General features: G+C 31.8%; 4 protein-coding genes across 4 annotated transcripts; 2 read left to right on the top strand and 2 right to left on the bottom strand.

Moving 5' to 3' along the window:
- The first annotated feature begins 436 nt into the window (after positions 1-436).
- LOC126683137 (developmentally-regulated G-protein 2) lies at positions 437-4,624 on the top strand. Its single transcript, XM_050378972.2, has 11 exons — positions 437-655; positions 726-793; positions 923-999; positions 1,586-1,766; positions 1,954-2,010; positions 2,621-2,695; positions 3,051-3,170; positions 3,336-3,506; positions 3,664-3,777; positions 3,857-4,027; positions 4,258-4,624. The coding sequence occupies exons 1-11, from the start codon at positions 586-588 to the stop codon at positions 4,354-4,356; spliced, it is 1,203 nt and encodes a 400-aa protein (XP_050234929.1). The 5' UTR covers positions 437-585; the 3' UTR covers positions 4,357-4,624.
- An 899-nt stretch (positions 4,625-5,523) lies between these two features.
- Positions 5,524-7,152, bottom strand: LOC126680753 (omega-amidase, chloroplastic-like; the record flags this gene model as incomplete). Its single annotated transcript, XM_050375931.2, has 7 exons — positions 5,524-5,892; positions 5,977-6,059; positions 6,153-6,233; positions 6,500-6,515; positions 6,612-6,690; positions 6,782-6,856; positions 6,924-7,152. Coding segments are annotated over 7 exons (618 nt in total), but the record flags the coding sequence as incomplete, so codon positions are not given.
- Positions 7,065-7,702, top strand: LOC126682828 (uncharacterized). Its single transcript, XM_050378590.2, has 3 exons — positions 7,065-7,276; positions 7,370-7,452; positions 7,537-7,702. Exons 1-3 carry the CDS (start codon positions 7,169-7,171, stop codon positions 7,589-7,591), a joined length of 246 nt encoding a protein of 81 aa, XP_050234547.1. The 5' UTR covers positions 7,065-7,168; the 3' UTR covers positions 7,592-7,702.
- A 1,815-nt stretch (positions 7,703-9,517) lies between these two features.
- Positions 9,518-11,492, bottom strand: LOC126682827 (vacuolar protein sorting-associated protein 2 homolog 1-like). The gene is made up of 5 exons (XM_050378588.2): positions 11,377-11,492; positions 11,108-11,238; positions 10,786-10,890; positions 9,893-10,153; positions 9,518-9,765 (listed from the first exon to the last, which is right to left on the bottom strand). Exons 1-5 carry the CDS (start codon positions 11,411-11,413, stop codon positions 9,625-9,627), a joined length of 675 nt encoding a protein of 224 aa, XP_050234545.1. The 5' UTR covers positions 11,414-11,492; the 3' UTR covers positions 9,518-9,624.
- Between the last annotated feature and the right edge of the window lie 3,370 nt (positions 11,493-14,862).

The raw sequence follows: 14,862 nt of genomic DNA, 5'->3' as shown, positions 1-14,862 counted from the left end.
TTATTCATGGCTTAATCATTGAAAGCACCTTATTTTTTTGACTTGTTTATAATCCAAATTTTAAAAATCGTGCCCATATTACAATTTTCAATTTTAATTATAGCCATTTGTTTAAATTGGAGTGAAAAAGCTCAAAAATGTTTTATTTTTAAAATTGTTGATGGTAAAAAAAACTTGAATTAATATAAAACTATAAAAAGGGAAATATTTGAATTTTTTTTTTCTACTAAAGCTTATAAGTTTTTTAATTAGTTTGACTTAATTTCAAAGATTTTTTTTTTGATGTATAATTTCAAAGATTTTTAATATTTGATTCTCAATTTACAAAGAAGAAAGGTTTCATAAATTACATGGGCTGGATCAATATGTTTCATGGAACAAGCCCATAATAAAACATCAAGAAAGTTCATATCTTTTATTCCAAAATAAAAAAAGTTTTAATAATCCCTATTGTGCTTGGGTTTTGCAATCTATCAATCAAATCAGACCCTTCTTCTATACCACTGCAACTCAGTTTACATTATCAATTACTACCTGGAATCGCCCTTCTGATCACTCAGACTGTGTGTTAGTTGCACAATCAAAATGGGTATAATCGAAAGAATTAAAGAGATTGAAGCCGAGATGGCTCGTACCCAGAAAAATAAAGCTACTGGTTCGTTTCTAATTTTATTCCCTCTTGTTTATGTACTTCGTATTTAACGAATTTACTTTTTTACTTGCAGAGTACCATCTTGGTCAGCTCAAGGCAAAGATAGCTAAGTTAAGGACCCAGTTGTTGGAACCTCCTAAAGTATGCACCTTTTTTTTTATATCATCTTTGTAATATACATGTAATTAGTTTAGGGAATTATGTGACTGTTTAAATTAGTGTCTCATGGTCTCCAATTTCGAATTGCTCGATGTGGTGTTGTTGAATCAGGGCTCTAGTGGAGCTGGAGATGGTTTTGAAGTTACAAAATATGGCCATGGGCGTGTCGCATTGATAGGATTTCCGAGGTATGCCAACTTTATGATTAAGCTAATCTTCTATTTTATGTATTGTGCGTGTGCGACTGATAATGTATATGGTTAAAACACAAATAGATTGTTATAAGCTTTGGAATATGACTTTTACCTTTTCTCATTGAATATATGACTGCCTGGGTACAATTTTATTACCTTCTCAGAATAAGGGTTTGAATGCATTGTGGATTTTATTCAAAAAAATTATATTTATCAGGGCGGGACTCTAGTCCGGGCTGCGGTCAGAAATTTTCAAGAGAAGGAGGTAGGTTTATAGTGAAGTCACGGTTAGAGGGAGGTTAGGTCTAGGATATCGGGAGGTCAGAGGTGGACTAGATGGTTTACATGTCATTTAGCCCGGGCTGGAAAGAAATCTTGGTTTCATCACTCACTCTAATACTGGAATGTCAAATGGAACAGCCCACTCTGTATTTAATATTTTGTCAAAATTTTATCTACCGTAATGTCCTAAATTTTATTAGAGAATAATATTGGTGCTGTTATTAATAGTTTCCTCCTGTATGCTTGTTTGTGTATACCTTCCTATGCTAAACTGTTAAAATTTCTTCCTATTATGTAGTGTCGGGAAATCTACTCTCTTAACGATGTTAACCGGCACTCATTCAGAGGCTGCTTCATATGAGTTCACAACACTTACCTGTATTCCTGGGATTATACACTATAATGATACTAAAATTCAGTTGCTTGATCTTCCTGGAATTATTGAAGGTGCTTCAGAAGGCAAGGGACGTGGGAGACAGGTATACTGCATATCTTATTGTCTAATCTCATATTGTTCCTTTTGATTTTACAGAATCATGGACCTTGATAGAAGGCCATGATGGTTACCGACTTAATTTGATTATGGTTTTTTCTTTATATTTCCCTGTGGTTTATTGCCTTTTATATGTCATCATTAGTAAAATAATTCTGATGTTATTATCTCAGGTTATTGCTGTTGCGAAGTCTTCAGACATAGTGTTGATGGTTCTTGATGCCTCAAAAGTAAGTATATATATACCCTTATATATTTCAGCTAGCCTTACCAGCTCATGATGAATATAATGGCTCTTGTGCTAAGCTTAGTGGTACAGAGTGCTTACTCTTTGATTTAGATATCCGATTCACTGTTTCAAAGCTTCACCCGTTAATGGAGTTTTTAGATAGAGAGAAGTCATAGAAGGGGACGAGTTCTCAATTCCTTAAGTCTATAATAAAACCATGTAGATCATGTTTGACCAAGCACAAGTCCTTTTAAGGTGGTTTACAAGATACGTTTGTTATCTTTTTTAATCCTATCAAACACTTTTCACATTTTTCAGACAGATACAAATTGCCTTTAGGGAGGTTTGTTTGAACAACTTTTAGTAGGTGTTATTGTCAAACTTTATCCTACTTGTTTCCGCTAACATTTTCTAAAATTCTAAAGAATTTTTTTCTTCCTTGCTCCAAATTCCTTGATGGCTGTCTGTTGGGTGCATGGTCCTTTTTTTAGATGCCTGATCACTGCATGAACTATTTATAGCTTATTTCGTTTCCTGCTTCTGCATTTTACTCTGGTAATTTTTTACAGTATGCTTGTACATTATTGTAACATTTCTGTAAATACTTGTAGAGCGAGGGCCATCGGCAAATATTGACAAGTGAACTGGAAGCTGTGGGTTTGCGTTTAAATAAAAGACCGCCTCATGTAAGTCTGTCCGCCAGGAATGTTGATTTAATTATTATCAATAAGTAGCTCAGTCCGCTGGGAATGTCAATTTAATTATTAGCAATTACTTAAAAGATTAATGATAATATAATTTTAATATATCATTTTGGTAAACATCAATGTTTATCATCTCCTTCCACCTTAAGTTTATTATATTTTGTAACCTGTCGTTATTATTTAAAACTTGGTGCTATTTGTATCTGACTTCAAGGTAGCCATGTTAAGTTGTCATGGAGGTCATTTTTAACACCGTTCAAACATCTTTGCCAAAATTTCAAAGAATTATAGTTATTAAAGCACTTGACTTTGGCTGTGGCTGTCATTTGTTTGTCAGATTTATTTCAAGAGGAAAAAAACGGGTGGCATCTCTTTCAACAGCACTCTAGCATTAACTCACGTAGATGAGAAGCTATGTTATCAGATTTTACATGAATATAAGATTCACAATGCAGAGGTACTTCCGTCTTTATGCTGATGAAGTTCATGGTTCTCAGTCTACATTGCTTATAAGTTGATCATTCTGTGTTCTTAGCTTTCACAGAATTGATTGCTCTCGAAATGATTTTCTGTGTACTTTCATAATTCTCACAGTACTTATTTACCTTTGAATTGGAAATAGGTGCTATTTCGTGAGGATGCTACCGTGGATGATCTTATTGACGTCATTGAGGGTAACCGTAGATACATGAAATGCGTATATGTTTACAACAAGATAGATGTTATTGGTATTGATGATGTGGACAAGTTAGCTCGCCAACCAAATTCTGTTGTCATTAGCTGCAATCTGAAGGCACGTTCCAACACGTTCACAGATCATGAATTTTCTTTGTCAATGTGCTAATCACTTTTGTTTGCACAGCAGTTGAAGTATTGTCTACAAGATTGTAATTTCTTATACTGTGTGCCTTGAGAAATACTGATTTGTTTTTATTTATGTTCATAAACAGCTCAACTTCGACAGACTACTTGCAAAAATGTGGGAAGAAATGGGGTTAGTGCGAGCCTACACAAAACCGCAAGGCCAGCAACCTGATTTCTCTGATCCTGTTGTTCTTTCAACTGTATGTGGGTCCTTATCTGTATTTTACGGATTTACCAATTTCTTGAAGTTTTAACGGAATTTTGTTTTTTGCATAATAGGATCGAGGTGGCTGCTCAGTTGAAGACTTCTGTGATCACATACACAGGAGTTTAGTGAAGGATGTGAAATACGTTCTAGTGTGGGGCACTAGTGCCAGGCACTACCCTCAGCATTGTGGCCTTAGTCATGTTCTACAAGATGAGGACGTCGTTCAGATTGTTAAGAAAAAGGTCATCATCGCTTAGCATTTTGATATTTAAAATAGGAAAATTTCTAATATAGGAATAAAATTATAATTAATTCTATTAATATCATTATTGTCCACGAATGACGGGGACATAATGTATATAATATAAGAATGATATGCATAACCAATTTTATGTTTTTCCTTTGGTATGTCTTTCTGGGATTACTTGATTTTCTTGTTAGTGTAAAACAAATCGGTTTTGTAATTTTTCAGGAAAAGGATGATGGAGGTGGTAGAGGTAGATTCAAATCGCATTCAAATGCTCCGGCTCGGATTTCAGACCGAGAGAAGAAGGCACCATTAAAGAATTAACAGCATCAACTGGCATTGGCATGGGATTCCGGTACTCGTGTTTCATAGAATGGAACACCGATCTTGTTCGGAATAAACTCTACATTGCCTGTGTTGTAATTTTGATAAGCTATTTTTTGTTCCTCTTTTCTCCTTTATTTCATCTGAAGGCTGTATTTTGAGACTCCCTCAGATTTCACGAGCTTTAGAATTATGATGTATGACATTATTTATGAACTATTACATACTTTTATGAATGAAAAGTAAAGAAAACTATGCTTGTATTGCATATAGTTTTAGTGATCTATAAAAATTCAAACCTTTGCAAAGTTCTATTAATCTTAATTACAATTTTTAATTGGTTAAAAAAAATTAAGTCTAATTTAATTATGGTACAGCTGGAATGAATAGAGTCTACTGTTATTATCTCATTATTATGCAGAACTCGTTTGTATAAACATAGACATTGTTATTAGAAAAAATTGTAAAATAAAGAGCTTTTTATATGGTTAATTATATCTTTTCATAATTTTTTCTTATATTACCATCATTTAAAAATCTTTAAATTTCATATTTTTTTTAGGTTAATTTTTTTTTAGAAAAATGTATACTAACTCATTTTTTCACTTTTTTTTATTCTTTATGCGTAGTAATATTTTGCACTCAAGGATCAACCAAATGACAGTGTATGAGTATTTCCGTCTCAATGCATATTAAAAGACCAATCAAATATCAAATAAAGAACAATGACGAAAAGATTAAATTTCATGAGTACTAATTGAAAAATATAATAATGATGAAATATTTGAAGAAAATTATTAAACTAGAAAAATAATATACAGAATGACCCTACGACAGAAATATCGAAAAATGACTTTCGATATAAATTAGCAGAAAAATATAAAAATGATTACAATACGTCTGTTACAATGCAAATATGACCCTAAATTTTTTGAAAACAGAAAAAGTAAGCTTAAATGTGATATAACTCCGTCTCATGGATGAGTCTTAATCTCAATTTTCTAGACTTCTATATTAAGGTCATCTTTGCGTCTTGAAAATCATTGGGATCACCTTTGTGCCTCAATAGCGATATTAGGATCATTTTTGTACTTTTTTCCTTTTGTATAACATAATAAAAAAAGAAAAAGTTTTCCCGGCCTTTAAATTTATACCTCGAAATCTGTGTTTCCAAATCAAATAAGTCATTTTGAATCATTTCTAATTTTATGAGTCAATTAGGTTCCAAACTCTTAATTTAAAGTAAGTAACCCAAAATTATATACCTCAAACACTGACCTATTTGACTCCCAAATACAAATTTGAAGACCTAATTGACTAAAGTGATCTATTTGACCCGCAAACACAAATTTGAGAATGTAATTGATTTTAAAAAGTTAAAGTATATTTATTTGAATTCGAGAGTAGCATTGGCCTTTTATTCAATATAATAAAATAAACTGTCCCTCTTCACTGTAAACAGCTAATTGTTTCTGTTCCTATCAGAAATGTAGTTGAATTGGTAAACTGAGTTGGTCCTCACCTGCAAAGCTTTCTCTGCAAAGTTGCATTGAGAGATAGTCATGGATTCGTGTAGTAGCTCACAATTTTTACCTAAAAGAATAGCAGTCGGCCAATCACCTGACAATTTGAAGGTAAGTATTATCAATCTCAGCAACAAGTAAGGTCTCTTCATCACCACAACTTGCTATTACTTCACCAAACTGTACAACGAACAACCATTAACGCTCTCAATATTCATAGACGTCGCACTTCTCCTCAGTAAATCATTTTCTGATTCAAAAATGGTTGCTTACCGGTCCGACCATAGTAGAATGACCCCATATCTCATAATGGCCGCAAGAATCTCTAGAAGGTGAGCAAGTAGCTACAAATAACTTCATCCAAACAAGTACGAAGTTCATGTTAAAAGGACGTTAACGAATTTTGAATAGACACTGTCCAAGTTGCAGAAAAACTTGTCGAGTTTTACATTTTGTTTTAGTTTTGTTTTCAGAATCGTTTTTTTATGATTTTTTTATATCATAAAAAAACTTGCATATTTTTTATGATTTTTTTTTATATAAGAATATGATATAAGCATAAAAAAAAATCATTTCATTATTTTCGTTGCAGCATAGAACCATGTATATGCAAGAGGTACCTGGTTATCAGCTGCCCTGCAAATTCATATACAATACAGTACATGAAAACAATTGAATTTCTCGAAAAGAAACTGCTAATTCCGAAGCAAATGGAATTTAGAATTATCTGACCTTGCTCTCTGAACCATCTCCCACAGCATTTCACCTGTGCTTATGTTGAATGCTCCTGGATAGCAGATTAACTGGCAACCTGCAGATCACACATTTAATTAATTCGTCCATTAAAATCTATGCTTTATTTACAAGTTTACTGTAAAACTAATGAACAATCAAGTGAAAACCTTTTTCTTTATAGATCATAGCTAATTCAGGGAAACGGATATCATGGCAAATTCCAACTCCGATGCGGCCAATTTCTGCAATCAATCCGTTCTATTAGTTTCTACTCATAAAACAGCTACTGGATTTACATACATATACTACCAGTGTCCACAATGGTAGGATCATCTCCCGCGGAAAAGGTGTCGGATTCCTTGAAAGAAATGTCTCCTTGAACGTCGATATCAAACAAATGAAATGATTTTTTTTTATATAAGAATATGATATAAGCATAAAGTTTTAATTTCAAAAACGATTCTGAAAACAAAACTAAAACAAAATGTAAAACTCGACAAGTTTTTCTGCAACTTGGACAGTGTCTATTCAAAATTCGTTAACGTCCTTTTAACATGAACTTCGTACTTGTTTGGATGAAGTTATTTGTAGCTACTTGCTCACCTTCTAGAGATTCTTGCGGCCATTATGAGATATGGGGTCATTCTACTATGGTCGGACCGGTAAGCAACCATTTTTGAATCAGAAAATGATTTACTGAGGAGAAGTGCGACGTCTATGAATATTGAGAGCGTTAATGGTTGTTCGTTGTACAGTTTGGTGAAGTAATAGCAAGTTGTGGTGATGAAGAGACCTTACTTGTTGCTGAGATTGATAATACTTACCTTCAAATTGTCAGGTGATTGGCCGACTGCTATTCTTTTAGGTAAAAATTGTGAGCTACTACACGAATCCATGACTATCTCTCAATGCAACTTTGCAGAGAAAGCTTTGCAGGTGAGGACCAACTCAGTTTACCAATTCAACTACATTTCTGATAGGAACAGAAACAATTAGCTGTTTACAGTGAAGAGGGACAGTTTATTTTATTATATTGAATAAAAGGCCAATGCTACTCTCGAATTCAAGCTTTAAGGATGTTTCTGTTCTTGTCTGAAGTTACTGATAACTGGCATAGACCAATCTTGAACTGTTCCAAAACACAAACACAAAAGAAAAGCAATGTTTTAGCAAAAACATAAAATCTTTGGAATTTCTTTCCCAGTTTGGAGACTAAAAAATCAAACCTTTGCGGCAGAGGTGGTGTTCAGTGCAGTTTCCATCTCAAAGTTTCTAATTGAAAAATCTAGTTTCTTTCTGGTACTGTTAACCAGTTAACCAGTTGATATGTTGGGTTGACCGAACCAAAAAAAGTAGAAAATGTTGATAAGAACCATACCCAGGGGCAGATCAATAAAATATTACAAAAGAAATACAAAAAACACGAAAAGAAAAGCAGGATCCCAAATGAATTGACTTATTCGAAAAATGCGTCTTTTTTTTTTTGATAATTTGGAGAGGGGAGCGTTTGTGGGAGAAATCGAACCCATGGCCTGGCAGTTTTCTGCTTAGCGCTTATACCATTTGAGGTAAAGCTCATCGGTCGAAAAAAGCCAGTCTTAATAGACACCGCCCCATCAATCTTTTTAAACTAGTATTTCATTTTTTTGTTTTTTTTTAAAACATGATTATTAGATTTAATTTGTATATAATTAACCTTTTTAATCTTTTTACCGGGCTATTTACCGAAATGGTATCCAATCTTTACACATGGTACCCAACCTTTTCTTTTTTTTCTCAAAAGACAGGGATCCGACCTTTAATCTGCATTTTTTTGGTATCATAACTTCTATGAAGTTATTTTTTAAAGAATAAAATGGAATCTGACTTGTTAAATATTTGTTCTTGGCACATTCCATAATCGTCCAAGAACATCCAAAGAAATAATCATTGTCCCTGTCGAAAATTGCAATTATCACTTCATTTAACTCCTGGCTTATTGGATCCAATAGATTCCACAATCTGAGCCGGCAAACTTACTAATAATTCATGGGATCTTACTCATTTTAGTGTAACTTCTGGCAGCCTGATTTGTATAGACAGATACATCCCAAATTCCGAAGCTGTCTTGCAGCTATGCTCTTTGGAACTATTGATGAGTTGGGTGTGAAATATTCTCTCATCTACAATCGGCAGACCAGCAAGAACAAGAATGGTGGATCATCTAGACTTATCAGTGTTAAAATGGCAAACCTCATCTGCAATTGCGATTGTATAGACCAGTTTCGTGAAGAAACCATGTTGATCCTCTTGTATGGCCTCGTGCTGATCGGAATAATTACCGTAGCATTTGTAATGTACACCCTAGTGATGTTCGGATGGCAACAATCGCATCACCAGTTGTCTCTTCAAGGATTATTTAGTCCTGCAGATCATAAGAGTGTTTCTTTGAACCTAAACCCATATTCAGCTTCAACATTCAAGTATAAGAAGGGGGTAGATAATGCGGAATTACCGTCTGAAACGGAATGTATCATCTGCTTGTCGGATTTCGAGGATGATGAATACGTTAGGCAGCTTTCGAATTGCAGCCATTCATTTCATGCTCCTTGTATAGATATGTGGTTTTATTCTCACTCTCACTGTCCGATTTGCCGCACACCAATCCATCGACTTGATTCTAAAGAAAATGTATTTACCTCAGAGAACTCCATGGATGGCCTTCTTGATATCAGAATTTCATCTTGAGCTTTCAGCATTAGATCATGAGAAACAAGTCGATGTAATCTGTCTACTTGAGGAAAAGGAAAAAAGTAAGCAATTATATAGTTTGTAACAAATTTTCAGTTTAAATACCATCACTAACAGTCATAATTCCAAGTTTGTAGGTACACACAGTGTTTCAACACAATAGCGAAAAAATCTTGGGAAAAAATAATTATCGGAAGCAAGAAACGTACTATCAACAAAATAGAAGTCTAATGCTTGTCTTTGCCATTATACCATCTATACAGCTAATATAAACCTTATTCTACATCTTTCTCAAATTATCTAATCTCGCCTGTAAATCCTCATCTATCCCACCCTCGCCGTGAGTTCCAGTCGATTCAGCTTGAGCAACCTTGTCCTTTGCAGCTGGCGCAGCGACAGAGCCTGAGGGAGCATTCACCAGCTGCATACCAAAGGAAAATATCAAACCGTTAGAACGTGCTTATGATTTTCCTCTCCTTTTGTTCTTTTTCCTGTAATAGATAGATTTCAATTTTTATTAGCAGAAAAAAGAGAGGAAATTAACATACCTCATTATTGATATTGATTCCAATCTCATCAAGAACCTGATTTACAAGCTCTTCTGTTTCTTCTTCTTCATCATCTCCTTCCAAAGCGTCATCCATAGCATCGCCCATCACCTCGGTGACCATTTCCATCTTTTCATTCTGCCTCTCGAATTCCATCATTATCTTCTGCAGGGATGGTAAGTTCATCTGCCTATTCATCTGGCCCATTGCCTTCGTCACACCTTTCATGGCCTCCCCCATTGCATTAGTTGATTTCAGAGTCTAAAAAAGGTCATTTCCAAACATCAAACAGCAGCAGAAACACCTAATATGAAACAGAAAGCACAATACTTCCGTTTCTACACCATAGTCAACTTATGTGAATGTGAAATCATAGGTTTTCTTATTAAGGGAAAAAAGCAGGCTTTGTCTATGATATCTAAGTTTACTAATGAAGCATCAAATGGCATTTTTCTTCAAATAAAGTGTACAATAACATTAATATTACCAATATCTATGTAGCACGGAAACATATAAACTGAAAATGCAGAAACGGAAAACTGCAAAATGCCATAATTTAAATAATAGATTACAAAGATAGAGTTTTGGAGTTTTAGAAGCATTTCCAAAAATGGAAACAAAAGGCTGAAGCATTTATGTTCAATATATACTAAATTACTAACATTATCAAACTACAACAAACGCCAACGAGTTACATTTTATTTCTTTCAATGTCTAAGGATTACCAATTATATGTCCCTTGCAATACAATTTACACCAAACTAGAAATGCCAGCTTAAATAGATATTTGCAATCCTAACTTATAATAGTTATGAACAAGGAGCAAAAGTAATAAACACAATACTAATGTACACCAATATACATATAGGAAAAACACAATTACAAAGGTATACCTGTATTCTTAAAGCCACACCCTGAAGTTGAGACTTAAGCTTATAAAACTTCTCAATCTGATGCCGCGTTCTAATAAGATCCTTCGCCATTACTCTCACAGCTCCCTATCATCCACACACACAAAATCATAAATTAAACAACTTCAACACTTGAAAATCATGACAAACTACAATCATCAACATTCTTACCCTAAACTCAAATAAATAAAACTCATCAAAAATTAGATAAACCCAGAATCAAAAACCACAAAACAGATAAACCCATTAAAGAATATCATAAAAATATTAAATAAAGACACAATCTTTTTAATTTTCCCATTACCATTTGGCCTTGTTTAGCATTCTTTTTAATCTCCACAATTAGCTTCTTTTCTTGAGCTTGTAAACCTTGTCTCTCCCTTTCTATTTCTCTAATTGATTTGTCCATCATCCTCTTATTTTCCCTTAACAGCTCTGCACACCCGTAAACCAAAATTATCAACTTTTTCCACCAATTCTTACATTATTTTGCAGCTCAAATTTAATAAACTAAAAAAACTATCACAATTCAAATATAAAATTTAAACAAGTAACTAAGGAAATATGAAATACCGGCGGGGGTTTTCTTTTTGCCAAATAAGAAACTCATTTTTTTTGTTTTGTTTTTGGCTGTATGGAATTTTTTGATTTTTGATTTTTGTTTTTGCGTTCTGTAATAAGAAAACTGTGTTGTTTTGAAGAGGTCGATGAATAGTTATAATGTGGCCTAATTACTTAAAAACCACCCACCTTATAACTTTTTTTCATTTATACCATAACCTAGGAAAATTTTCAATTGTACCCTATTTTTTATTTTTATGTTTCATCTCTACCTAATGAGTTAAATTGACCTATTTTCTTTTGAAAAGAAGTTTAAATTAGTCCTTCATTTTTAACCTATATTCTAATAAAACGTTAATATTAATCATTTATGTATCTTGTTTTTAATATTTTCATTCTTAAATTAATTAAATTATCAAAATTTTTAAGTTTGGGGTACAAATGAAAAATAAAAATCGAAAATAGGGTACAATTGAAAATTTTTCTAGGTCATGATATAAATGAAAAAAAAATTATAAGGTGGGTGGTTTTTAAGTAATTAAGCCTAATAATGTCAATGGAGTTCACAATACTAGGAAATGGGCTTGGGTTGGGGTATGGTGGATCTTATGGCAAGATAAGTAGCATTTATCTGTAAGTTGAAGTGGGATTAATGGAGTAGGTTGAGCATATTTTATAAGCTAAAGTAATCAAATTAATGGAGTAGGTTTATCATTTTTAAATTTTTTAAGTATAGCTTTGCTGTGAAAAATGTTATTTCAATATGAGAGTTCCAAATTTAAAACTCTTTTTAATAAAAATAACACTTTGTTGTTTAATTATTATTATTATTATTGTTATTGTTGTTGTTGTTATTATTATTATTATTATTAAAAAATTATTATTATAAGAATAAGAAAGTAAGAGGTTAGAATCTATTCATGGCCGGCACAGTTTGGGCTTCATAGTTTCTATCCAATCCCGGCTTTTGCACTATATAAATACGAATTGGATCGAATTTTTTTGGATTTATATGAAAAATTACAAAAAAAAATGTTCAAACCTGTTAAGAATCTAAGCGCATGAACATGTCTAAAAGTCCAATAATACTCTTAAATTTAATAGGACAATCTTGTAAAAATTAAATTTAAAAAGTTTAACACATCCATTCCTTGTTTTAATATTAAATTGGTCTTTGTATGTTTAGTTTTTACCATTCAATGAACCTTTTTATGAATGGAAGTCCTTAACGGATCGCTCTTAAATAATAAACCATTTATATGTAAAGAATAAAAAAATCCCTATATTTTTTTTTGTTTTATCTTTTTTAAAAATTTTATAAGTCAATGGGTCCATTTATTTTTAATTTTTTTTGTTTATATGGTCCTATCTCTAAATTTGATGGTGTGTGCCATGTTTTTTTACGTGTCGAGTTAGGAAAATATTTAAATCTAGTCTCATCTTTTATAATGAGGATAATGCACTCTTTTTTCATCAAAAAAAAAATCTAAAATTTCGAAATAAATTAAATATAAGAACTCGATAAAAATGAAAGTTAAAAAAAAAATTAAAATATACATGGGCCTTACAATGGACTTGGCCGAAATAAGTAATCAGGCTTTCAACACTACCTATATTGTTGATTGTTGGTCCAATCTACACATATGGGTCTCATCATTGCTCTTTTTCATGGATCTCTTCTGGGCCATTCTTTCTATATAAAGCCTTTTGCTTACGGAGGGCCCATTGTTGAATCCCTTACATCAATATGTTTACATAAATAATGAGAAACAGAAATAATAATTAAAATAAAATAAACAGGAATGATTTTATAAATTATAAATCCCGCAAACTTAACTTTAAAATTATATATTGATAAACATAAACTTTAATCCTAAACTTTTACATTAATAAAATAGTCGTTTTGTGTTGAGGAGGTACACCCAAAAGCCTCAAGATTTATTAAAATTACACGATATTTAAAAATTTGTTGTCTAATAGAAAAAAAAAATAGATGATTTTTTGTATAAAATTCCTATTAAATAATTACTAAAATTTTGTAGTCGCATATAGTTGTGATATGACTATGAGAGACTCGTAAAATAAATAAAAATTATAAACATTGAATGCATTTTTATTTTGTTTTAGATAATTTATACTCTAGACGCGTCAATTAAAAATTGCTTTATGTTTTATTTTATACATAATTTAAAAAAGATAATAGTTAAATTTTAAAAACTTATTAATTGTTACTTTAAATTTTATTTAGTAAGCAATTATTTACAAATTGTGTTAAAAAATATAAAAATCAGATAAAAGATAAAAATTAATTTAACATAAAGTTGATTTGTATAATATTGTCAAAAGGTGAATTTTTAAAGCCAACGGAATGAATAAAATATATTACACTCATTTAATAAAAATTAAACACATATTTTTATTTATCAGATGAATACTCAATTAAAAAGAAAATGCCAGAAAAATATTTTCAATTTTGCTTGGTTTTCCAATAGGCAGCAAAAGCTACAAAACTGCAAACTTCATGCAAAAAATGGAGGCAACGTCTTTACGGATCAAAGGCTTCTTCTTTTTTTCGATTATTTTTAACTTGAATTCTTATAGTTTTATTTTTCTTTGTTTGTTTGCTGATTAGAGTCTTGAAAGTCTATTTGATGGTTTATATAAAAATTTTATTTTGTACTTTTTAATCTCTTTAATGAATCTATCTTTAAAAAGAAAAAAAAATTATCGCCCGCTTTAAAATATCTGCAAGCTCACGACTTTGCTTCTAACCGACCTTAAATCAAAAGAATATATATATATGCGCGCGCGTGTGTAACCATCTAGTCTATTTTTGACCTTCCAGCAATCTAGATTTAACCTCTTTCTATTTAAAATTTTGTGGACAATCTAAACTAGAACCCATCTATGAGTTTCGTTGAAAACTGGTTCTGCCCCCTATTAATTATTATCTCCGTCTTAAATTATTAAACTATTATTTAAAAAATTCATGCTCCATATTACATTACATGTACTGAATTACTTCTTAAAAATCATTAAATGAAGTAAAATTGAGAGTTATATTTTTTATAAGTTAAAACTTTCTGTTTAATAATTTTTTTCATTTAGATAAATTAAAATTCAATTGTTCTTAACCATCTATCGATTCGAGACAGAGTAAGTGCATCGATTAAGGGTGAGCAAATGGTGAGCAAATGGCCAGCGGTTCGGTTAAAAATAATTGATTTAACTAAAGTTAAATTAACTAAATTATTATTTTCTTTAACCAACACGACTGAAAGCAAACTGATCAAATTAGTGGGTTAGTTAGTTTAGTTAAACTGTTCAAAACATAAGGAACATTTACCAAAATAGATAAAAAAAAGGCCAAATGAACCAAAAAAGGCCAAACATTTTATGAAAATTTCACAAAAGTCCAGATATTTTATGACAGTTACATAATTGGACAAAATTGAAACGAAATCATGGACAAATTGGATAAAATTAAAAGGTTTGAAC

The sequence above is a fragment of the Mercurialis annua genome, linkage group LG5, assembly GCF_937616625.2.
Source record: "Mercurialis annua linkage group LG5, ddMerAnnu1.2, whole genome shotgun sequence".
Lineage (NCBI taxonomy): Eukaryota > Viridiplantae > Streptophyta > Magnoliopsida > Malpighiales > Euphorbiaceae > Mercurialis > Mercurialis annua.
The sequence above is the reverse complement of the archived record's forward strand: the minus strand, read 5'-3'. Positions and strand labels throughout refer to the sequence as shown.

Coding starts and splice junctions, on each gene's coding strand:
- LOC126682827 (XM_050378588.2), bottom strand. CDS start 11,413: ATGAGTTTCTTATTTGGCAAAAAGAAAACCCCCGCCG. Junction 11,239..11,376: donor CAAAAAGAAAACCCCCGCCG/GTATTTCATATT, acceptor ACGGGTGTGCAG/AGCTGTTAAGGGAAAATAAG. Junction 10,154..10,785: donor GTGTGGCTTTAAGAATACAG/GTATACCTTTGT, acceptor GACCTTTTTTAG/ACTCTGAAATCAACTAATGC.
- LOC126683137 (XM_050378972.2), top strand. CDS start 586: ATGGGTATAATCGAAAGAATTAAAGAGATTGAAGCCGAGATGGCTCGT. Junction 3,778..3,856: donor ATCCTGTTGTTCTTTCAACT/GTATGTGGGTCC, acceptor TTTGCATAATAG/GATCGAGGTGGCTGCTCAGT. Junction 4,028..4,257: donor TTCAGATTGTTAAGAAAAAG/GTCATCATCGCT, acceptor GTAATTTTTCAG/GAAAAGGATGATGGAGGTGG.
- LOC126682828 (XM_050378590.2), top strand. CDS start 7,169: ATGAACTTCGTACTTGTTTGGATGAAGTTATTTGTAGCTACTTGCTCA. Junction 7,277..7,369: donor ATTCTACTATGGTCGGACCG/GTAAGCAACCAT, acceptor TTCGTTGTACAG/TTTGGTGAAGTAATAGCAAG. Junction 7,453..7,536: donor ACTTACCTTCAAATTGTCAG/GTGATTGGCCGA, acceptor GCAACTTTGCAG/AGAAAGCTTTGCAGGTGAGG.